This window comes from Elgaria multicarinata, chromosome 9 (genome assembly GCF_023053635.1).
Source record: "Elgaria multicarinata webbii isolate HBS135686 ecotype San Diego chromosome 9, rElgMul1.1.pri, whole genome shotgun sequence".
Taxonomy (NCBI): Eukaryota; Metazoa; Chordata; class Lepidosauria; order Squamata; family Anguidae; genus Elgaria; species Elgaria multicarinata.
The window spans coordinates 32489913-32514810 of record NC_086179.1 but is presented as its reverse complement, the minus strand read 5'-3'; the positions used below and the strand labels follow the sequence as shown (position 1 = coordinate 32514810).

The window sequence follows — 24898 nt, the reverse complement described above, 5'->3', positions numbered from 1 at the left end:
CCTCAGTCGGGACACAGCCGCCAAGAAGGCCCTGCCTTCAGTCACTACCTACCTAATCTCTGAAGACATGTAACTGGAGGATAGCCTGTGATTAAGATCTCAACGTGCAGGCTCACATGGGAGCAGGCCAGTCTTTTCCAGGAGTTGACAGATGGTGACTCATCTAAAGTTGCCCAGTACATTCATGGTTGATGAATTTAAACCATCCCCTTCCAGTTCATAGCTCATGGTTTCAACCTCTACACTTTGCTAGCTCCCTTACATACCTGAGAAACTGGAGCACGTATACATTACCCCAATATAAATTAGTAGTCTCTTTGCTTTTTCAACAAATGCAGCCAAATTATTCAGAAATGGCTGTTTACGACTTTGCATTTACTTTCATTCCCCAACCTGATATCCAGTCTGGTTTCTGCAAGAATACTCCCCAGCTCCACCCCAGGCAGCCAATGTACTAGAGACATGCCACAATCCATACTGCCCATGCTCTAAGCACCATGCTCTTGCTTATGAGGGGAGTTGCAATCCCACACAACTGGAGGGCACCCAGTTAGAAGAGGATGCTGTAGACCTTGTTATGGTACTAACAGCATCTGCTTGCTTGTGTTTCCACATCTCCTGGTTCATCTGCGTTCACATGGAAGGAATTTGGTCTCCATAAATATCTCCTGGAATTGATTGAGTGCAGGCCAGGCACGTTGAGTAGTTGACAGCTGTCCCAAGGGCCCTGCATCTTCTGAGCAGAAAGTCACAGCAACGCTCCTGGACTTGCATTCCCCAGATGGAGAAATGTGTGGGAGGCAGTGCCGGGGGTGGCATTCTCCAGTGACCCATGAATGTCTGTCTGGCTTCAAAAGTTGCTACGTCCAGCCTCCCTCGCCTCTTCTGACTGTTCTCTCAACACGCTTCTTTGCTGAAGCTTTAGTGTTTATAGATTGCACCAGATGCACACACTCACACTCGATGGCTTTGAATGTCTTTGGGAGCTTAAAGGGAAATTGGAGCAGGGCCAGCGCGCCTTTTTATTTTACAATAAAACATGTCTTAGAGAAGACATATGCAACCGTATGTCTTCTCTAAGAAGGGAGGCTAGGTTTTATATGATTTATGTTAGTAAATACAGATAGTAACTTAGGCAATCTGGGACTGAAACCGTAACCCTTGCAATTTGCGCCATACTTGCTTAGATTTTTAACTGATAAAAATGAAAGATGTATCATTAACCTTAACTTGATGCCGTTTACCACTAGCAATGGTCATTGAAGCAAATGTTCCCCTTCAAGGAGGGTCACAGCTATATACATGAGAGTGCTCAGTTGGCCTGGCTAGCTGGTGAGAAAATCTATCAAGCATCATCAAGGTCTGTGGTTGCAGAATACTGGACTATATAGATCATTTCTTATGTTTATACCAATGGGCTGAAGACCAGATTATTACACATGCGAACTACAGGGTGGAGTACTTCTCTTCAGGGTTTCGGATTCTCTCTTCCATCCCCCCTCCCACCTAGTGGGGGAACATAACGTTCAGCCAGCATTCTGTGCCCAATGAGCATAGAGTTCATTAGGCTTTTGGAGGCTTTTTACTCAAGGCATTTATTCTGTGCTCATGATGGTACATTCATGGAAGACCGTGGGTCCTTTTCATGATGTCATCAATCTCCAGTGCCTCTTTCATCGTACTTTTGGTTTATTCTGAGATTTTATAAATCAACAAAAATGCAGTAATTTTTTTAAAAAGTGCCAAAAACCACCATGAAAGAATATGTAGTTCAAGAATCCCTCAATGTCCTGCAGCACCATCTGCTGGCCATATCAATGCAATGTTTGGATCATGGAAAAACAAAGGTTAGGGTGGGGGCGGGGGGGGGGAGAAGAGAAACATGTTTATTGTCCCCATCATGAACCTGGAAAGGCGAAGGCATGGTAAGGCAGCAGGATTTCCCCTTCATGTAGAGAAGCTCTTTGTTTTTCTCTGCTATGGATTCCCCCCCCCCCCCAAAAAAAAGTTTTGTTTTTTATAATTCTGCAAAATGTGGGGGTTCCTCCCTCTTTTCCATGAGCAGCCCCATTTGGCCTACCTAAGCAGCGGCACTCACCACTGGACACTGCACATAGAGGGAATAATATCTATCTATGTACTATTCATGGGTTTTCCCTACAAAGAAGTGCTTTCCTGTAGGAATTGTGCAATGTGTAAAACCTCTCTTTAGAGAGAGAAAATTAAGGGATGCATTTTGTTTTTGTTTGCTTTTTAAACAGAAATGGGCCAGATTTGTTTTTGTCAAACCCCACCACCACCGTTACCCTAAACCATTGCTTCCTGAAAACAACAGTGCTTGTGTATCATTCTTCTGGATGACAGGAGGCAAGCGGAGTATAGCAGAGGTGTCGAGCCAGATGTTTTGGCCTACAACTCTCATTAGCCCTAGCCAGTGTAACCCCTATGGAGTAGATGGGTTAGTCCCTTGGGCGGGGCTCTCACTCAGAGGGAGGGCTAGAGAAGAAACAACTAAAAAAGAGAGCCAGTTGTTCTGCTGAAAGCTGCATTTTAAAAGATAGCTGTTTAATTATGCGCTCTTATCACCTTGTATAAGGTAAATTGAACTGTTAATTATGTACAGTAGAATTTCAAGGGGATGGGGAATCTTTTTTTTCTTCTTTTCATCCTTGATATTTGTCCTAATCATATTATTGCAGGGCTGGGGATTGCCCTGTGAAATTACAAGTTAAGAAAAATCTACAAAAAGGACTTCCAAAATCCTCAGTGCTTGGAGATACAGAACCACGTGGGACTGGGTTACAAGCAAGAGATCCATTTTTATTTTTATTTGCACATAGAAGGATAATTTGTGGCATATTTCTGTAACCTGATGTTTACTAAAGACATATTTTGTTCAAATATTTTTTTGAAAGTTTATTCTAATTAAGCCCCATAGAACCCACACAAGTAGAAGTTACACCAGCAAAATTACGAATTTAAAACACCAAGTTAAAATTTATTTACAGACTGTTAAAATGCTGGGAGAATAAAAAGGTCTTCACCTGGCGTCTAAAAGCATATAATGTAGGTGCCAAGCGAACCTCCTTAGGGAGCTCATTCCACAGCCGGGGTGCCACAGCAGAGAAGGCCCTCCTCCTGGTAGCCACCTGCCCCACTTCCTTTGGCAACTGGTTGAATTTCCGCAAGTCACTTTCACCAGTCAGATGTAGGCTACCCTCTTGTGGTTATTCTTGACTTTCTTACCCTGTTCAAAGAATCATGTGAGTATAAATTTCTGCAAGCCTAATTCTATTATATTTATTCTTTTCTTCTGGGGTTGTTGCTACTTCACAACCTCAGCAATAGCAATTCACCAATCGCATTCTAAGAAAGGTTTCGTAACATATTTTCAGTTTTGAGTAGGTTTGCACTTAATATGTTAAGAGAACATGCTGTGAGTATCGTTTCCTTATCTTACTGTTCCCAGACACCTAATCATAGCTTTATTTATTTGAAATGTTTATTAGCTACTCTTTAGCCAAAGCTCTCAGCACGGCCTGCAAAATCAAAGCAACAAAGCGGAACAAAAATAAAACAAATGGAAAAAAGTAACATAAACCACAATACCAGCATTTATTTATTTTTTAAAAAATATTTTTTATTGATTTCACATCTTAAAATACAACAACATAATACTAAATTAAAACACATAAATCATTACATAAATTGCTTACATTTTAACATTTGTAATTTATCATTTTAACATGATCACATAACGTAACTGCTCCCCTCTACCCTTCGGGATCTACTCCTGCTTCCAGAATCTCATTGTTTCTTCTGGTGGTGGTTTTCCACTCCCATTAGATAATACAGAAGCTGCAGCTAGTGCAGATTGCAACAGCCCGGATGCTCACTGGAGCACCACGTTTACAGATATTACACCTGTGTTAATAGAACTGCTCTGGCTGCCCATTAGCTACTGACCCAGAACAGGTTTTGTGGCCGGTATAAAAAACCCTAAACAACTTGGGACCATGATACCTAGTTGATGGCTTTCCCTAAATACACCCAGTTGACCCCTGAGATCTTAGAGATTGGTTCCATGACCAACAGAGTGTAGGCAAGTAACAGCACATAAGCAGGCCTTCTCAGTAGTGGCACCCATTGTCTGGAACGCCCTCTAGCGCATTGTTTGAGAGGCAGAAAGTGTGTCGAGCTTTAAGTGATGCATGAAGAGATATTTGTTCAGACAGGCTTTCCCTGGCTTGTAATAGATTACAACACTTTTCTGGTTTTGCCTTGTTCAAATGTTTTTAAGTATTTACTGTTCCTTCACTTTTTTATTATTGTTTTTATACTGCACTATGTATCTATAAACATGTGTTGCATAGAGAGCTTAGAATATTAAGCAGTATAAAAATAGTATTAATGAATGAAATAAAACAAAGGAGTACATCTGGCTAGCCTTCCTTAGAATCATAGAGATGTGCAAGAATCCTTGGATGTCATTTGACACATTTCTGTCCCCCCCCCCCAACTCCCTTTCCTCCTCCTATGCTAAAAATCCCTGACTTCTCCAGGCTTCCCTCAGTTGCCCTTTTCTACACATCACTGCCCTGCTTCACAACACCAAGGCAACCCCCACACCTGTTTGCTGGATATCTGGTTGATAACATCAAACCAAGAACGGGTATGCCCGTGTGAGATGGGTAAAGTGGAAACACTAGGCCATATTCTGCTCTATTGCTCCTTTGACCAAGGTTTGCGCCAAACATTTAGAAACCCTGTCTTGCAACAAACTCCTGGTAGATCAGATGATCTATCTTATCAGAATCCTCAGGTTACTCTAAAAGTGGCCAGTTTTGTGCGGCTTGCCATAAGCCAACGGAAATTAATGTTGAAGAGTTTTATTGTATTTTAGATTCAGGCTGAGACTGCTGTGTTTTTATGTATGTATTTTATTGTATGCATCTTATCGGGGTTTTGTAATATTATTGCTGATGATGTTTTCTGCTGTGCTGGTCCATGACTAAACTAAACGTCAAAAAAGGCCCAATGGGGTTGAGGGAAAACCCAATTCTATTCAACTTACTTTTCTGACTCCTTCTTGGCTGGATGGTGTCAGCGAGACCTAAGTTCAAAGTCTGATGGGAACAGGGTTTGGTGAGTTTCTCTTTTCTTATATAGTTGAGGGAATGTAGAAAGTGAAAGCAGCCTGATGACAACTTTTCCTCTACCCCCAAGGAGGGGGCCGGGGGTGGGGATCTTGCAGGAAGGAGGAGCTGTGGGAAGGGGAGCCCAGCTGCAAAGTGCCTGCCTGTGGGGGATGAGGACACTCAGAGTTTGGAGATTCTGCATGAGGCGAACCCTTGAGGAAGAGTGCTGGAAGAAGACACAAAGAAAGTTTGTGCTGAACAATCATCTGATTGCCGTGGTTCCTGGGCATGAAATTCCAGAGATTGAAAGTTCAAGTGACTAGATTTCAAAGAGGGAAATCTTCCATTCTGTTCTCTTTTTACTGATGGGATTGTACTCCCCAGTTTCCAGCACCAAATATCATAGGGGAAAATACCTGGACAAGATATCTGGTTGCTCTCTCCCACCAACTTTTTCAGACGCTCTTGAGATACTTGCTTTTCCTAAATTATTCTGGGCAGAGATCTAGTATCTGGGATTCAACTGTGTCAACAGAATTAAGCATATATATCATTTTGGACGCATTGCACTAAGAACTTTGAGGATGATAACTTGCAAAGGACTTTAACCAACGCTGGACATGTTGTGATTTCCGTTCCCACCCTCCACAGCATACTTATAATTTATCTTGATATTAATAAATGATGAAGGGATGGGTGCTTTATTGAAGTGCTCTGATTATGTAGCAATTGCCCTGGCTGATAAAACTCATACTTGGTGAACTTCAGCTGCTGCCCAGCCCTGAAAATTCCCATTTCTCTTAAAATTACAGGATTCTTACTTTTTTTTACCAATACTGAGAAGTTGTCCGTTGTTATACTGACAGTTGTTAATAGTCATCCAGATGCTTTGGACTACAACTTCCATAATCCCTGATCATTGATCATGCTGAGTGGGATTTATGGGAATTTTCCAGGTTGCCCGTCTCTGGAGCTGAAGGTTTACAGTATACTAGGCTGACCATATGAGAAGGAGGACAGGGCTCCTGTATCTTTAACAGTTGTATTGAAAAGGGAATTTCAGCAGGTGTTATTTGTATGCATGCAGCACCTGGTGAAATTCCCTCTTCATCCCAACAGTTAAAGCTACAAGGGCCCAGCCCTCTTTTGTACCTGGTCATGCTAGGCAGGGCTCCTGTAGCTTTAATTGTTGTGGTGAAGAGGGAATTCAGAAATCATTGTTCATTATGCTGATGATTGAAGGATGGTTGATGTGTTCCAAGTAGGACAGTGAATTGCTGGAAATGGTTTCTGTCATTTTGCAATGTAATACCGAACAGAATTTAGGATGGTGACTCCCTCTGGCTAGTGGAATGGGGTAGAGGAAAGTTTGGAGCCAGGTTTTGCAGTATGAATTTGGGTGGGACAGGCAGGACAGTGGCTGAAGGGAAAACAGCTAGGCTCTCTATCTGCCTCCTATATATGGCCATTAGTGGCTCTCCTGCATCTGTGTAGGAGCCAGCATTCATTTTTGGAAAATGGATATTCATATATAGAGTCCTAATGCCCAGATGACGCTGATCCTCTCTAGCCCTCTATCTTATTCCCATCAAGGCTGGCAAAGAGAGAAGGCTGAGCCCTAGGCCTCTGTTCTATATTAAGAGAATATCACCACCACATGAAATGGAGGGGGATGATGACAGTGAGTGAATGTGAGTGTGTTTGGATTATGGAAATTGCATTCCAACACATCTGGAGGGCACTAGGTTGGGGAGGGTTAATGTATGCAGTACATTCATTATGATTATACACATTATATTATGATTATACACAAGAGAATACACATTGGCTTTCCAGGTTTCCTGCAGAGAATTTCCCTTTATGTTATTGCAAGGAAACCCCACCAAATTCTCCATGTTTGCCATTAAAGGAAAAAAATATGGGAAGTTACTTATTATTATTATTATTATTATTTATTTATATAGCACCATCAATGTACATGGTGCTGTACAGAGTAAAACAGTTGATGGATCCAGCGTGGTTCCCTCCCACCATCTCTTTCATTCATCTACTTCATTCAGTTCCTTGTAGAGATTGCTGAGATCCTGCACTATCTTTTCCAGCTCATTCGCCTTGGCTCTGATTGTACCTGCTGCTTCTACTGTGGCTCCTTGAGCCAAATGTATGGCATCCTGGATGATGGAAGCAGCGTCTGTCAGGAGAGACAGCCCAATCGCCAGAGCGCTCATCACTCTGGCTTCTTTGCTCATTGCAAGGGCAGTTCCTTGAAAGGCCTTTTTGACTTCTTTAACCCTTTTCGTTGAAGCCCGGGCCTGGCTTCCTGCAGCTTTCTTTGCTAAATCCTTCAAGAGGGGGTTAGCTTCAATGTGCTTCAAGGCTTTAACATTTACAGTGATTTCCTTCACAGTAGAAATCACATCTGGAATTTTCTGACGTTGGAGGATTTCTTGAACAGTTTTGTCATTTGGTTGCAACAATCCAGAGTCAAAATCTATTTGATCTGTCACCATCCGTAGGCTTCTCTTGCATTGGTTCATCAGCTCTTGTGCCTTTTCCCCTTTCTTTGAATTAATGAAATGTTCACACAGACTAGCAGAAATGCCAGTTGTTGCTGCTGCTGCCCCTAAACCAATCCCGGTGGCTGTCAGGATTAAACTTACGCCTGCTGTGACAGGGGCCAAAGACAATCCCAGGATGGACAAGATCCCAGAAACTGCGCCTGTAGATCTGGCCGTAACGTTGGCAATGGTACAGTCCTTATGGACCTTGTCGATTTCGTCTGCAATTTCCCGAAGGCATCTGAGGCATTTTTCAATCTCTTCTCTCTGGGCAGGAAATACCTCCAGAAACTGAGCAAAGTACTGATTGACATTTTCTTCCTTAGACATATTTGCATCTGTGGAAAAACCAAAGTAATATGTCTTTCAGTGGGTGAAACCTAAAAGAAAGCCATTTCCAGTGGACACAGAGTAGTGGTTAGATCATTAAGGGCACAAACCTAAGCATGTTTAGACAGAAGAAAGTCGTACAACTAGCACTCCCACCTCCCTGTCTAAACATGGACAAGATCGCACCTTAAAAGTGAGCGGTTGGGACAGGGGAGACCCATGTTGAAATCCATACTCTGCCATTGAAGCTCGATGGGTCAGTATCTTTCAGCCTAACCTACCTCACAAGGTAGGTTGTGGGGATAAAATGGAGAGGAGGGCGAAATACACGGAAGAGACAATAATAAATAAATCCTTCACCCCAGACCAACCCAAGCTCCCCAAAGAAAGATGGCATTTAAAAGCAAGAACGAGAAGATAAAGAAATGAAAGCCAGGGCTGATTCGCCCTTTGTGCGTCTCACCAAGTGAGGGGGGAGAGGGACCCGTCTCTTTTTCCAAGTCAGGAGCACAGACCTTTGTCCAGTTGCTGCTCCCAAGAGAGACGGGGGGCGCTTTGATCAGAAGTTGGGGGCCCGCTCTGGGTCTGTCCTGGGGTGCAGGGCTGGGCGCAGTCACAGTCGACCCTGCCTCGCCTCCTGCTCCTTTCCTCCGAGGGCGGGGACCAGCGGCGTCCTACGTGGCCGGTCCCCTGCCGGCGGGAGCCTCTGGCCGGTCTTCTCCGCGGCGGTGGCGGGTTCCCTCCGCGTCGAGGGCTCGACGGCCCCTTCGCCCCTCGAAGCACGCGGTCTTCTTCCGCGACGGAGGGACCCCCATGCAAGGAAAGTGTGGCGCACGGAAGAGCAGGCCGTCGGAGAGCGACCGCGGGGCGCCGCCTGCCCCGGAGCGTTTCCCAGGTCTTTCGGCTCCCGAAAGGGCGAGGGAGCTCGCAGAAAGCGTGGGCGGGGTGAGACGGGGGCGGCGGCTCGCCACTACTTGTAAATAGAGGCGCCTTCTCCGCCCACCCCGCCCTCTCCTGGGGCGAGAAGGGATGAGACGCGAAGAAGCCGATAACGGAATCGAGTGCTTTACTATTTTTTTTTAGCAGAGCTGTGAATGGGTCAGTGGAGGCCGGTGGCTCCGATTTCGGTGGAGGTCGGACCCAACCAGAACTCTAAAGGACCCGTCCAAGGTGCTGAAGGTAGGGGTGGTGGTGTAAGGTTCAGCACCTTGGATAGCTCCTAGTTCTGACTGAGTCCGACTGAAACCCAGAGTGGATCACAACTCTCCGAAATTGGAGTCACCAGCAGTCATTGGGTTCGGCACCTGCATACCCACGCCTCGCAACCGAGCAAAGGGCAGCAGTGAAGGGTGGGACTTCTGTGCCAGATCTTCTTTGGTGCGATACCTTTGGCCGGCGGGCGAGAGGGCGAGGCTTCTGCCCGCAAGTGACTGCAGGATGGCACAAGGCTTCTGCCCGCAAGTGACTGCAGGATTTCATCTGGGTGGAGATCTGATTCTGAGAGGGCAATTTAAGCAACATGGACCTTGGCTGCAATCCGAGAAGTATTTGATATGACTTAAAACAGCAACACCTGGAAATCCAAACTAACTTGAACTTCATTTCTGAATGTTAAGATTGGACTACATTGCAGGGATGTTGTGAACTGTTTTCTTCCAGCCAGACATCCATGCCGTGAGTAAGAAGGGGAATAACGAGGGGTGTATTTGCGTTGGAACTGGTAGGACATTAAAAACCACAATGATTAAAAACTCAGATTCACCAAATGGGTTGGCATCATTGCTGAGAAGTTAACATACCAACTTCAGCTTCTAAAAGGACAAACAAGCCCAAATGCATTTTACATGATTTGTCATCCTTTTATTTCTTTAATGAACATATCAGAAAACAGTTGTACATCAGCTGTCATTTATGCACAAATCTGGAAAACATAATCGTTGGTTTGATTCTCATTGTTAACCTAAGTTCTGCTGTGTTTTAGTTGTTCTGTTGTACTTATTTTATTGCTGAAATCTATGCCATAAAAATGAAAATTATGATATGTAAGCTGTTTCCTGTTCTTTTATAGAGTCAAACATTTCCAATAAATTGTTTAAAACTTTTTTTATATAGTCAGTTTGACATGAAAGCACACCTAAGTGCTATGTGTTGTTTCTGAATGGACACTTAGCTATGCTAAAAGTCCTGAATTTCTCTCTTGATTTCTATGGACAATGTTCACTTCTGCCCCCACACCCCCAAACAAAAAGAAAGACAGAAAGATTTCGATATGTTGTATGGATTTCTTCATTTTCTCTATTGCTCTCTGCATGAATAATTGAGATAGCAGGCAATTTAAGTTAGATGTGACTGTGTAGCAGCATGCATCTCCCCCCAGCCCCCAAAGATAACAGTAGAAACAAGAACGAGTGCTTTCCCCCCCAACAGTTTTTATTTCATGTAAAAAAAAAAAGTAACACCTCCCCTCCACCATTGTTTAGCATGTTAGAAAGTGACATCCTGGCTGGCATTATTCTCCCTGATACAGGTTGAGGAGGGGCAGGAGGGGCTGAGCCTGTGAATATCTGGCTCCTGGAAGTCTCCCAAACTAGCCCAAAATTACTATATGCATGGGGTGGGTGGGGTGAAGGAGAGTAGTCTCTAACAACCCTGCAGTATAGTCCAGTATTGTTATTCAGACTGCTGGCATTTATTTTTTTAAAAAAGGGAAATCTTGGGGTGGGGTGGGGGCTACGAAGTTGACCACAGGAGCAGTGCTGGGGTGGTGGTGGGGTGGGGTGGTGGTGGTGGGGTGGTGGTGGGGTGGTGGTGATTCAGGTGATCTGACTCCTGATGCCCTACAACTCCCATCAACCCCAGCTGGGATGGCCAATGGTCAGGGATTATGGGAGTTGTAATCCAATACATCTGGAGGACATCAGATCACCTACTCCTGCACTGAGCAGGGGGTTGGACTCGATGGCCTTATAGGCCCCTTCCAACTCTACTATTCTATGGTTCTATGCTCTAGTCTGTTATCTGATCCTAGGAGGTAAAGAATGATCTTTTAAGAGGAGGGGCAGGATTTCAGTTCTCTCTCATCCTATGCCACCCCTAATGTTATCCCTTTGCCTTTAAGTGTAAATTGGCCTTTAGATTAATGGAAGTATAAGCCCAAATTCTTCACATTCCCCATTAGAAAAAGAATGATAGAAAACGCCTAATGTAGTTTTGGCCCCTCTTATTCACATAGCTTCTTTCAGTTTCTGATAGTGGTTGATGAGATCCTGCAATACCTTTTCTAAGTTACTAGCCTTTTCTCTGATCCCAGCTGCTATTTCGCCCTTAGCCCCTTTCGTCAAATGTATGGCATCCTTAACAATGCAGTAAGCATCAAACAGGAGAAATGCCGCAGCGAACGTAAGACCCATCACTCTTGCTCCTTTGGTCATTGCCAGGGTAGTTCCTTTAAACACTTCTTCTACTTGATCGATCCCCTTGATAGCAGCCCGTGATGTGCTCCCTGCAGCAGCCGCTTCCATTGCTACAGTCTTTAAGACAGGATTATCTTCAATGTACTTCAGTGCTTTAACATTTGATGCAATTTTCTTAACAGTAGTTGCCAGTTTTGGAATCTGACGGACAGTGTTGGAACTGGACATCAAACAGTGGACATTTTCCCTATTAGCCCAATTGTTTGGGGGAAATCCTGACTTGAAATCAATGTCATCAAGGTGCATCATCGAGCATAGGCTTTCTCTGCATTGGTTTAGGATTTTATCACATTTGTTTATCAGCTCTTCTGCTTTCTTCCTTTTGTTTGAATTAATAAACCGTTCACACAGGCTGCCAGTAATGCCGGTAGCCGCTGATGCTGTCCCTAAACTCACCCCGGTGAGGGTCAGGATTAAACTCCCACCTGCTGTGACAGGGGTCAAGGCCAATCCCAGGATGGTCAAGATGCCAGAAACGGCTCCACCAGAGCTGGCAGCAATGCTGGTGATGGTACAGTCCTTATGGGTCTTGTCAATGTTGTCTGCCAGTTCCTGAAGGCATCTGATGCACTTTTCAATCTCTTCTCTCTGGGCAGGAAACCGTTCCAGAAAATTGGCAGCAGCTTCATTGCCATCTTCTTCTAAAGGTGTATGTGCACTGCCTCTGCTATAAATCAAAGTAACACATATATTTGGGTTACAGGGCAGCTGTTTCCAAGCCATTCTCTGCATTCTAGCCCAACCCGCACTCCCTGTCAAAGGTTAACATATTTCAAATAAAATAAATAAGTGTGTCAGTCATATTATCACAGACACATAGAGAATTATTCATACTTGAGCATCTCTTATGGGAACAGCTCTGAGATTGCTTTTACCTCAACTTTTCCCAACCTGGTTTCCTCCAGATGCTTTGGACTGCAATGCCCATTATCCTTAACCTATAGTCAGGCTGGGTAAAAATAATACACGCACACAAATATACATCGATACATGAACAGAAAACAAATCTGGGAGGGATTATTTTTTTAAAAAAATTGAAATTACATGTAGAGGTGTTATCATGATCACTAATACTTTCAGCCTGTCTGAATCACCTGGGGCCAGGGCTTCTAGATCAGAGGATATGGCTTATAGCCAGGCTTAGCCCCCACCCAAATTTAAAAAGTGGGTGAGGGGACCCCATTTTAGCTTCGTTATCATCTCGTTCAGTTGCAAGAACAAGGAGGGTCCATCAGCTATTCTAGTGCACTGCTCAGGCAGATGGTCATTGCTCTGATAAAGTTCTGGAGCTGTACACGGTTGTGCTCCCCTCCATTTCCCCCCCAGTGCTCCCATTTTGGCTCATTTCTGCCACCACTCAAAACGTTGAGTTCGCTATTAGAAGGAGTGACTTGGTTCTCTTTGGCAGAAGTCAAACAGGATGGCGAAGGCCAAAGTCAGCCTCTCCCCTTTCTTCTCAGTGTGTGAAACCTCCCAGATCTGGGAATGTGCTTTCAAAAGTGATACCTTAGTTTTGTGTTAAAAGCAAAGTAAACAATTAGGACTTCAGGAGAAGGAGACCAACCTTTGAGATTCTGACATTCTCCAAAGGCAGTTTGGACCAGTGTCTTGTGGCTAATGAACACTAGCAAAAGCTCTCTTCTCAGCCTGAGTGTGCTTCACGCCTGGAAAGAAACAAGTCTAGAAAATAAGGCTGAAGGTGAATCCAGATAAAATATACCCATCACAGTGTGTGTATGTATGTATTATTGCATTTATATCCTGCCTTTTCCCCTCCAAGGAACCCAAGGTGGCGTACATAATCCTCCTTCTCTCCATGTTATCCTCACAACAACAACCTTGTGAGGCGGGTTGGGCTGAGAGTCTGTGACTGGCCCAAAGTCACCCAATGGGTTTCCATGGCTGAGTGGGGACTAGAACCCAGATCTCCCGACTCCCAGTCTGACACTTTAGCCACTACACCACACTGAAACTATCTTCAATAACAATTTTGCCTTTGCATTTCTCACTAGCGTCTGAATGATATACTCAAGCTGCATGCGCATCCTGAGGGGCTGTCTGTACATCTTCAAAGCCCTGCGGTGGCTGCTAATTAGCTCTGTGGTGGTTATACGACGCAGCAGCCGATTTGCAGCAACCAAGGGGCTTTGCCTCGAAGCTGTGCTTTAAAAACATTGTGAACGTACCCTGACTTCTTTCTTCAAAGTGAGCTCACCACTGCTCTTCCACTGTGTGACCTCCCTCTGTAGTTGATCCAGGGGGTATTATGTAGGGTGACCATATTTTGGAAACCATGGTCGGTCCCCAAGGGGGTGTGCCCACCAACATGTCCAGCCCCAGGGGGGGTGTCCAGCACCAAGGGTGGTGGTGCCCACCCGAACATATCTTTGGTCACATATCTGACTTTTCAACACACATTTAAGGCAAATCTATTCTACATAACATCTTAATGTAAAAATCACTGAAATAAAGAACAAGTGAGACATTCAATGTATCAGAAATTAACTTCACTCACTCCTAATTTTGTAGCTTTTGCTGCACTTTGAAGCTTTTGCTATATTCTGTGTGATGCATTCTCCCATTCCCTCAAATATCTTTTCTGACTGTATCCTCACTCCGCTGCAAGCTACTGCTGCTGTAAACGAGGCTGGCTGCTGGCTGACTGGCTTTTTTATTTTTTAATTATTATTTTTTTAAACTTGTGTATGATTGTCACAAGTTTTCCTACTCTACCATTAGGGTGGGTGTTGTGGGCAGTGGACACTACTTCGCCCATTCACAGTTCTCACTTATATACATTAACTTCTCAAGGCTTGTGCGTTGGCACCGCTTCGCAGATCCAGACTTTGAACTCCTGTCTACTTCCTGAACAAACACATGACTATGAGACCCCCTTTCTAATGCCCTGCATTGCATGCCAGCACCATGGGGCTAAGTTACAACAGGGCCCCGTCTTTACGGTGGCACTTTGCTCCTGCACTTGTGTTCCTTCACGGCATCTACACAGGAAGGAACGCAAGTGCGAATTTTCCGGCTCTGTAAAGGTAAAAACAAACGAACAGTTGTTCATCTCCCCCCTTTTTATTTTATTGTCTGTATCTGTGTAGCTGCTTTTGCTATATTGCACAGATACAGATAATAAAAAGTTGGGGGGGGGGGGAAGGAACGAAGCAGCCAAAGGAGGATGTGAGGAGAGGGACTGGGCAAACCGCATCTCCTCCCTCTGGCTGCCCGTTCCTCCTCCTGCATTTCTTTTTATTTTTATTATCTGTAGCTACGCAGATACAGATAATAAAAATTTTAAAAGGGGGAGAGGAATGACCCTGTCCCTCTCCTCCCCCCCATTTTTTTTTACTTTTCCAGAGGTGCGGGGCCACCCATGGTGACTAATCAGGGCTCGCCATGGGCTCTGCTGCCAAAAAAGTTGTGGTAAGTGCCTGCCTTTTTTGGAGTGGAGTTTCCAGGGTTTGCCCTCGGATGGCTTTGCAATTATCTTTAAAAATGAGGGAGCTGTAAGCGTTTTTGTAAATTCCCATTAAAGTAGAGCCACCCTTTGGGTGGGTAGGCTGGGAAAAAATTCAGATTTTTCTTCAAATTTCATATCTCCCCCCCCTTCCTGGATTTGTTACCAAAAATCCTGACAAATCCAGGTTTTTCCTGTCATATGGTCACCCCAGTTATTACGGGGAAGATGGCGACTGCTGATTGATCACTGGAAGCCCGGGAAGAGGTCAGGCTCCAGGACCCGGATGGCCAGAAAACCCCATGCTCCCTCCTGGCATGGGGATTTTCCGCCTGCACCCCACAACAGTGATACCGCGGGCTTTCAGTGGGAAGGAGTGGTGAAGTGGTGCCAGGAAGACCAGTCCCTGAGTCTATCTTAAAGCAGCTTCCTTGTGAGTCGAAGTATTATGGTAAATTGCATCTTTTTGCCTCTAACTTGCTCTGGGCCTGAATGTTAGAAGAATCATCAGGTTTATCCTTCTCATCTAATAGTTTAAATAACCTCTTAAAATTCAGTGATGATGTTTTCATTGAAAGGGCCGAGCTTTGGATGTTTTTACTTTTCTTTTTTGATTTTTCTACAATCTTCCTAGATTTTATACCCCTTTTACCATTTGTTCCTTTTTCTTTCTTGGTTTTAGATGGTGCCGGGGGAGGGGGTTCTTTAGTAACTTCATCTGGAAGGACAGGTTGGATCTTTAAGCTGGAGCCATCTGTGGATGGGGCATCAAGAGTTATTTCCCTCTTTGTCATTATATTTAGGGGTGTGCATGGACCCCCCACTCCGCTTCACTTTCAGATCCGCCATTTTCGGATCGGGCCGCTCCGCCCCGCCCCCACTCCGCCTATGCCCACTCCGCTCCGCTCGGAGCTCTGGATCCGGATCGGAGCTCCGTTCCCCCCCCATAGGGGGGGTTACCGGGCCCTGCCGCCATCGCCGCCCATGCGGCGACGGCGGCAGAGCCCGGTAAAGGGGAGGGGGGCCTTACCTGCCTCCGTCCGTGGTCCGTCGCCGTCTTCAATTGAGCCCGCGGTTCCACCAGGAAGTCTGGGCCGCAAGCGGCCCAGACTTCCTGCTGGAACCACGGGCTCAATTGAAGACGCTGACGGACCGCGGACGGAGGCAGGTAAGGGAGAGGAGGGGGGGTTTACCAGGCCCTGCTGCTGTCGCCGCATGGGCGACAGCGACAGCGGCAGGGCACGGTAAACCCCACTTACCTTTCCGGCGGAGCTCCGGATCGAGGCAAAGGATCCGCCTTCACCTCGATCCTCTTCGCCACGCTCCGCCGGCCCCCCAATCCTCTTCGCCTCCACCTTAAGGGCAGGCGAAGCCCCCCGCTCCGCTTCTAATTCGCCGGTCTGATTAGAAGCGGAGCACATCCCTAATTATATTACTCAGCACAGCATTAACTAAAGTTGTTAGTAACTCCTTGCTCTCTGCCAGAAAGTTATTTATCAAGGCTATATCCTCTGACCAAAGAGAATACATTTGTCTCATCAGCTCATGCTGACTAATAAGATTTATTGGGAGGGAGGAGCAATGGATATCCTCATTCTTCATATTATGGGAGGGAGACACTGGTGCTGAATTATTATTCGCAAACTTCATTAAGATTTTGTTTGCGGGGCTAGGTAGTTCATTTGTTTTGCTCTGTGGAGGGTTGGGTAAGGGACTAAGGAAATGTGTTTGACCTTCTGTTCTTATAGTACCCTCCACAGAAGCTATTTCCAAGGCTAAACTACTGCCAGCTTCCCCCAAATCCAAAGTCTTCATTTAACAATGAGGAGCCATAGACCAGTCAAGAGTTTCATTGTCTGGGGCCTCTTGTTGGTCAGCTTAATTTTTGGCAGAGAAGAAATCGGTAATCTTAGATTGATTTTGAGCTTTGATATAAGTTTTGACATCTTCCGTCACTGGAATTAGACCTAGCTGTCTGTACCCCACTCTGGTCAGAACCACCTCGCAACACTGATCTGCAAGCTGTCTTGCACTCAGGGTCAAGGATCAGCCTACGGCTATTTACTCTGTTTAAGTTTCCTATATGCAGCTTGGAGAAGATTGAAACCAATTTGCTTGTTAGGGAGAGGAGAACAGTAAAGCCCCAGTAGAAGTGTTATCCAAGCCCTAGTAACAGTATGTTGAGAAAGATTAGTCAGAATTCCTTTCTTCAACCACAGGGAGTCAATACTCAGTTGGGGCCCTATTATATGGGTATAAAAAGCAGGGGAACACACCCCAAACCATAACAAACAAACAATAGCAATAGTAATAATAATAATAATAATACCAGTAACTCAAAGAAAGTAATAACAAACAACACAAGAGCAGCAGATCACCACTAATGCTAATAAATGTTTGAAGCAGTTTGGGCAATAAAAACAATTAAAAACTCAGTAAAACGATTAAAAAATAAAAACAGTCTTTAGGACTTGGAAAGCCATGCTAAAACGCAAAGCTAGATTGGAAAGGCCCTTGATGTTATAGCCCAAACCTCACCCCAGTTTTTATTATAGTCTCCTCAGCTTCTGCTCTTCCTCTAAGATGACAGATCCTCTCCAAGGGCTTCTTTGATGGCTTCTTGCTGGAGGCTTTTAATACCTGTGGAATGGGTGAAGCACACAAACACTCAGCAGGACAAAGCATGCCTTCTCTGCAATGGCCCTCCTCGCAGTCATCCAGCATGCTGGAAGCTTTTAATACCTGTGGGATGAGCGGAGCACACAAACACTCAGCAGGACAAACTATGCCTTCTCTACCTTCTCTGCCATGGCCCTCCCCGCTGAGTCGAAGTATTATGTGAGAAAGCGGAGAAAGGTTCTTTCTACTGGCTGTTTCCACAACATTCAGAACCATAGCATTTTGGAAATGACAATGCAAAAATGACCTTCCTCAACCTGGGATACTTCAGATGTGTTGGACTACATCTCCCATGAACTGTAACCTGCATAGGCATTTGTGCAGGATGGGGGTGATGGGGCCTGTAATCCAACACACTTGGGGGGGGGGTAGCAGGTTGGGAAAGAAGTTGTAGATCATCTTGAAGTGAATATAACTCCTCCTGCCTCCTCATGGTTTTCCGTTTTCTGTTAAAAAGAAGTCTCACCCTCTCTAGACTTTACTCGTATGGGATCCGCTTTAATCTCTTGATTATTTTAGTGGCACTTTTCTGCACACCACTTCCCCACTTTACAATATCAAAGCAAACCCCAAACATCCGTTTGGTGGATATTTGGTTGCAAATAATAATAATAATAATAATAATAATAATAATAATAATAATAATAATTTGTTTTATTCCACTTACCTTTCTGACTTCCTTTTGCCTAGACAGGTTTTACTAGACTGAAGTTCTGGAAGTAGGCAGTGATTCATTCCTCCTTACTGATCTACTCCAGGAGAAATCGAAACTAAAACTTGACTTTTGAGGGAGTTTCAATTTGCCAAACAAAACCATAACTACAGCATTATCCAATAGAAATAAGTCAGGAGGAACAAAGGGCTGGGAGAGAAAGGAAAATCAAGACACACAAACTCTGGCATCTGGAGACAGAAATTCCTGATTCTTTTCAGCTGTTCCCTCCCCCCTCTCCCCCAGGGTGGAAATGAGAGCCACCCCACCCCCTCTTCTTTAAAAAAAAGATAAAGCCAAGATTTTAGCATACTAGCCGCCGGGCAGCAGTGTGTGTCCATCCAGAAGCAAAGCAAGCAAGCAAAGATTCATGCTCTTTATAACCTCTTGGCCAGATCTACACCAAGACAGATATAACACATTGAAAGCAGTTTGAAAACAGTATATGGAATGTGTCCCGGGCCCCAACAGTTGACAATACTGTTGTTGTTGTTGTTGTTGTTGTTATTATTTACATTTATATCCCACCTTTTTTCCTCCAAGGAACCCAAGGCAGTGTACATAATCCTCCTAAGTCACCCAGTGGGTTTCCATGGCTGAGTGGGAACTAGAACCTGGATCTCCCAACTCCCAGTCCCATACTTTAGCCACAGTAGCTTAGATCCTGCACTTGTTTCATGAGAGAAACAATGTGTGTGTATGCTGTGTGTTTGTTGTTTTTAGATATTTGAAAGCAAGATAAGTCTGTGTCCACTGAGAGACCCTGCATAAGGGGAAACCAGAGTGAGAGATGGGGGAGGGGAGATGGAGGAACCATGGGAGACCAAACTGGGGCAGTCTCCATGAAAGAAAAGCCCTGCAAGGTGTGGGGACACCTATTTACCCTGAGGTGGCTGCACAGTAGCGTGGCTTTGGTTATGCGACGTAGCAGCCAACGTGCAGCCACCACGGGGAATTGTTAGAAATGCCATTTGAAATAATGATTCAAGGACAATAACAAAGGTAGTTAAGGTAACTGAACATTCAAGTCTCTCTACAGCATTAGTAAATTCAATTACTTTTAAAAACTCTATACATATTACATAATTCTTAATTAAGTCTCAGGATGCAATTGGCTTAACACCATAAGATATCCACACACTATTTTTCCATCTTTCTTTGACAACTATATTTTTGAAATTAAGATTCTTTCAAACAATTTCTCAATGAGAGGGCTATTTGGCCCTTGGGCCTCCCACAGCTGTCTTGAAATTCTTAGGTTTACAAATTAGTCTAGCTACGTAGCAAATTGAAATGTGGATATTTATAGATAAGCCCTTTGCTTTATCAAAAATAATCTATTTTATGCTTCATACCTGGGTCAGAACAAACACAACCTCTATTAGGGAGGCTGTGGTCTCTCCCTCATTAGAGGTATTCAAGAGGCAGCTGGACAACCATCTGTCAGAGATGCTTTAGGGTGAATTCCTGCACTGAGCAGGGGGTTGGACTCGATGGCCTTGTAGGCCCCTTCCAACTCTGCTATTCTATGATTCTCTATTACAAGTATCTACTTCCTCTTTTCTGTCAGCTTGACAAAACTACAACATTTCCTGTTTGCAATCTGGTGTTATCAAGGCAACCTCACTCTTGCCTGGGAGTGGTTTTTAAGTTTCAACTTTTCAATCATGTGGATCTCAGATATGTTGCTCTCAACAAAGAAAACAAGATACCTGGATTCAAGGTAATAGATTTATCTGGATTCTCCATGCAATATCTATTCAATCTCTGATTTGATAAAAAAAAAAACTTTCTACATACAAAGCAGATGCAGTACCTGCTCCCAGACAAGGCGGAAACTTGCCACTGGCTGCTGTTGAACAATCACACCGCAGCCATTTCAATAAATCATTCTCTACAAGTTGGTAAGCTCAATGTAGGGGTTTGGGTTGTTTTATTTCAACTTCAGTTTCACTTTAACCCCGTTAAATGCTAACACTCCAAACTGGAGGGTGTAGTTTTTGGGGTTCGGGATTACTCATCTCTAGGCTCTGGGGCTTGTGTCTCAGGACAGTATTTACTTTGACCCCACTTCTCTGCCCCAGCCACCACTGGTTTTGGAAATGGCTTTTCTTTTTAAGGTCCATCTCCTTGGCTTCTTTGAGGCCCCTCTTTCCTCGCATATCTTCCCAGCACCTGGGCAGGATCTACACCACTGCTCCAAAGAGCCTCAAGGTGCCCCCCCCCCCAGTTCTGACAACTGCTGGGGTCCAGAACACGCTGCATATACAGTTTTCAAATGAACGTTTTCAAAGTGCTTCAAAACGCCTTAAAAGCAGCAGTGCAGATTTCTCTAAAATTTCACTGAAAGGCTCATTCAGGAGCAAATCAGTTATTTGCTTGATAGCACATTTCATCCAGATCTGTTCTTAGATGTACTTTCATCTTTAAACCGCTTTGTATCTAGTCAGGGCTGGTGCCAGACTAATTTGCGCCTTAGGCAAAGTGAGCTACTGGCACCCCACCCCCCAATTGGTAACTTTGATTTTTAAGAACAGATGTTTTATAGAAAAAATAAATAAAAAGCACAAAATTTAAAACATAAGAACATAAGAAGAGCCATGCTAGATCAGACCAAGGGTCCATCCAGCAGCACTTCTGTTCACACAGTGGCCAACCAGCTATCAGCCAGGGATGAACAAGCAGGACACAGTGCAACAGCACCCTCCTACCCATGTTCCCCAGCAACTGGTGCACACAGGCCTGTTGTCTTGAATATTAGAGATAGCACACAACCATCAGGGCTAGTAGGTATTGATATATTATTATTATTACTTCCAGGAATTTATTCAACTTGCTTTTGAAGCTATCCAAATTGGTGGCTATCAATACATCTTGTGGTAGTGAGTTCTATCCTGGATCTCCCACCACTCAGCTTCATGGGATGACTCCACTGTGTTCTAATATTTTTTTAGAGAGAGAGAGAGAAATGTCTCTCTATCCATATTTTCTATACCATGCGTCATTTTATACACCTCTATGCTATCTCTCCTCAGCCTCCCCTTTCCCCTTTCCCTTTTCTAAACTAAACAATCCCAGGTGATGCAACCTTCCCTCGTAAGGGAGATGCTCCAGACCCTTCATCATTTTAGTTGCCCTTCTTTGCATTTTTGACAGGAAACATATCAGGGGAGCAGGCATTTCCTTAGTGGTGTCTGCTTCTCCTTGAACACTTTAGAAGGGAAAAAGGGGTGGCTCTGCATTTTCCTCCTACTCCATTTCCCTCCTTAAAAACAAAAAGAGTCATGGTGACTTTCCCTCACTTCCAAGAAAAGAATCTAACTCCTCAAAGTCTTGCTCTTAGGGAGACCGGCAAGGGCAGGGGGTGTCGGGTAACACCAGTCCCCTCGCCCTCGATCTGCGAAGGGGATGTCTCCTCGGGAGCTAGTCCCCCAGACCTGGACAGCCCCTGCTCCCAAGGAGACCAGCCCAGGCGCAGAGGGTAAGCGTCCCCTGCCATCCTGCTTTTTGTGCGTGAACACACGGTGCTTTACGTGGCTGCTTTAGATCATTCTATCTTTCAACTTTCTGTAATTTCTTAGCCACGTCTTGCCAATTCTTGGTGACAAAATTGATTTTTTTTAAAAAAGAATATTGTCTCATTCTTTCTCTCGAACGCTGGAGAAATTTTGGGTTTTAGGTGTGGCTTTTTTTTTATTCTTCTTTTCACAAATCTGACAACTGGAGGTCTGCTTCTGTTAAAACAAGTTCTCCAGTGGGGAAGGGTTTTCTAGCTAGACCATAAGGCCTAAGTAATCTCTGTTCAAAATTCTAATTATCAGCTGAATTCTAAAGCTGGTAAGCTCTGACTGGAGCTTGATTTGGGGCAGCAAAATTTTAGCACAGGAAACAATTTACAGGGAGCATTTTTCTCACTTTTTCTATCATGACTCTTTGGATCTTGGCCAAGGACTCCTAAAGGACAAGTCCAAATAGAAAGCTTGCATTTGCTTTTCAAAGTCTTTTCAAGCTCACTGTTCAAGTAGCCCATCACATTTGGTTGGGCCACCTGTCCAGCAAATAACCTAGCACTTTTGTTTCTGGGAGTTGACATGTTGGCTTGAAGTCTTTTTACGTCTGGCCGTCTAACCACAACTGCTGCTAGTACAGGAAAAGGAGATAAATAATGTTTCAAGTGTGTGAGCCTGTCTGTTTCAAATATAACTTCGGCAGGTCACGGTAATGTAAGTTACTTTTGTGTTGGCTCAAAGTCACTAATCTCTTTAATTTTAACTTAGATGCCATCTTATAAATTTTACATGTTTTCTTTATAATGTTTTTACTATTTCTGGGCAGTCTGATTTTAACTTGGTGAATCTAACTGCAATGTTCTTATAACCACAATCAAGCCACATACAGGCCTCTTGCATATGGCAATTTCCAGGTTTTGACACAGGCACACCTGGAGTTTCTATTCTATTCTTTCTCTTCTATTTTTCTCCCTCCTCTTCTGCCCCCCCTTTTGTTCATGGTGCATTTGACACTATGTTACCAGCTTGGTTAGGCAGAATTACATAAGGAGGAGGCAAGCAATTTAACGGTTCCTATTTTAAATTCAGGATTTTAAATTCAGGAGTCTTTGGTATTTTGACTTGCTTCTTCTTCCTGTGGATTTTTAGGGGTATCAACTGCTCCTTATTATCCTTAGTCATCCAACAAGAGGCATACGTTTTCTTGTGATCCTGGAGTTTTATTGTTAACATAGAAGTTTAAAGTCTGACACCCAGGCTTCATCAGACCCATATTTTGGCCAGAAAACACTAGGGGGTTCTATGGTTTTCTTTGGCCATTCCAAACAACAATATTTAATCATCTTCTTCCTATCTTTTCCTTTTGTACAAGATAAATATTCCCAGGACATTAGCATCCTCCCCAACGGACTATCGAGAGGAATGTCGTGGGCCTGGAGAAGACTCATCGTTACATGGTCCTTTCTCCTTTTTAGGCACCTTATTTCCCATGGTAAAACCCCGGACCCTGGACTAAGCAACTCCTGCAAATAGTCCACTCAGGGTGTGGATACTTCTTGGGGCTAAGTGCGAACCGCCAACTGTCTCCCAAGTGGGGCTAAGCGCGAACTACTAAGTGCGAACCGCCAACTGTCTCCCAAAGAATGGGGCTAAGCGCGAACCACTAAATACGAACCGCCAAATGTCTCCCAAGTGGGGCTAAGCGCGAACCACCAAACGTCTCCCAAGGTGTGGAAGTGTCACCCAACAGTCAATCTTTCAATCGCTTCGTCTCTCTCCAGCCATACTTCTCGCGAAGAAATGGAACCGCGGATCCGAGACTCCACATTCGCTTCGTGCCTCTTGGGCACGTCTCAAACATCATTCAGGACTCTCCACTCCCATCCACCCACCATCCCGACCACCAAGGTAATACTTAATAGTCAATTTTCTTACCTTGGTTCGTGCACGAAGTTGCCTGGTCGATCCAGTGCCTACACCTGAATCCCTAAGTGGTTTCACCAGTCCAAATGTTCCAGGATTTTGCCAGTCAGACCACTGACCCTCGGTGTTGGCCAGAGGGGCTGCCAAAACTTCAGCAGGACGCGTCTTCCCTGTGTCTGGCACCGATGGCCAGCAGCCACGATGGCTTGATCCCGGACGAGCCCCCAAATTGTTAGAAATGCTATTTGAAATAATGATTCAAGGACAATGGTGAAAGCACTCTGTTCCTTTTATTGATACAGAATTGCAAGTCTGGGTGTCCAGCAAAGTAGGCACACCCTCCAAGCACATGTTAAGACATCTCATACCCTACACCCGGCCGAAGAGGTCCCTCCCCGTCTCGTGATTGGTGAGAGACTTGTGGGGTTACAGCCTATCCCGGCACGCAGCTTTGTCCCGCCTTTGATTACTTGCTTTTTCATTTCATTTAATATTCCACCCATCTCTATTTACTTATGCCCAAATATAGGTTTGATTTATCTGGGCCTACCCACTTTATTGCTCTTGATCATCCCTCCACCCATCAGGTAACCACAAAAGTCATAAGTTCAAAAACAACAGATGTATGTTTCAGTTTTGTCACTTCTTCTGACCACTAGTCTAACCACAAGTTCCGTATTATTCTCTTTTACTTCAACTGAATAGTCTAACGGCTAAAACACCTGTCTGAGCAGTTTCCTGTCCCTTAACCATCTTTCAGTAAAGATAACAGTACTTTAGCCTGGCTGCTATTCAGCTACATATTTTTAATTATATTATATTTGATATATATATTTTAGCATAGCATTAATGAAAAAGTAACATATCTCTTTATTTCTCACAGCTTTCCCCCCAAACTGCGCATTTAAAAAGTTGTGGACTTACCAGGGTTTTCCCCTTTGTTCTGAGGTCACCACCATATTTCCACCATCTGTCGGTGGTGACCTCGCTTTGGATTGAGGCTGGGGGCATTCAGGGGGTGGATCAAGGTCTGTGGTAGGTTGCTTGGAGCCCTGGAAAAAGGGCAGAGCCCAGGGGGGTATGGGCCACAAGCCCAATGGCCGCTGGAAAGCC

General features: G+C 44.5%; 2 protein-coding genes across 3 annotated transcripts; both read right to left on the bottom strand.

The window, feature by feature from the left end:
- Nucleotides 1-7177: 7177 nt before the first annotated feature.
- Nucleotides 7178-9547, bottom strand: LOC134403995 (apolipoprotein L6-like). Its single transcript, XM_063134546.1, has 3 exons — nt 9413-9547; nt 8542-9040; nt 7178-8034 (listed from the first exon to the last, which is right to left on the bottom strand). Exons 1-3 carry the CDS (start codon nt 9545-9547, stop codon nt 7178-7180), a joined length of 1491 nt encoding a protein of 496 aa, XP_062990616.1.
- Nucleotides 9548-10825: 1278 nt separating this feature from the next.
- Nucleotides 10826-18395, bottom strand: LOC134404021 (apolipoprotein L6-like). Of its 2 annotated transcripts, none has more exons than XM_063134575.1 (4): nt 18309-18395; nt 17501-17602; nt 13064-13163; nt 10826-12166 (listed from the first exon to the last, which is right to left on the bottom strand). In XM_063134575.1, the coding sequence occupies exons 3-4, from the start codon at nt 13078-13080 to the stop codon at nt 11251-11253; spliced, it is 933 nt and encodes a 310-aa protein (XP_062990645.1). In that variant the 5' UTR covers nt 13081-13163; nt 17501-17602; nt 18309-18395; the 3' UTR covers nt 10826-11250. The 2 variants fall into 2 exon arrangements, with proteins under 2 accessions (XP_062990645.1, XP_062990646.1); XM_063134576.1 differs by having other exon boundaries at nt 10826-12163.
- Between the last annotated feature and the right edge of the window lie 6503 nt (nt 18396-24898).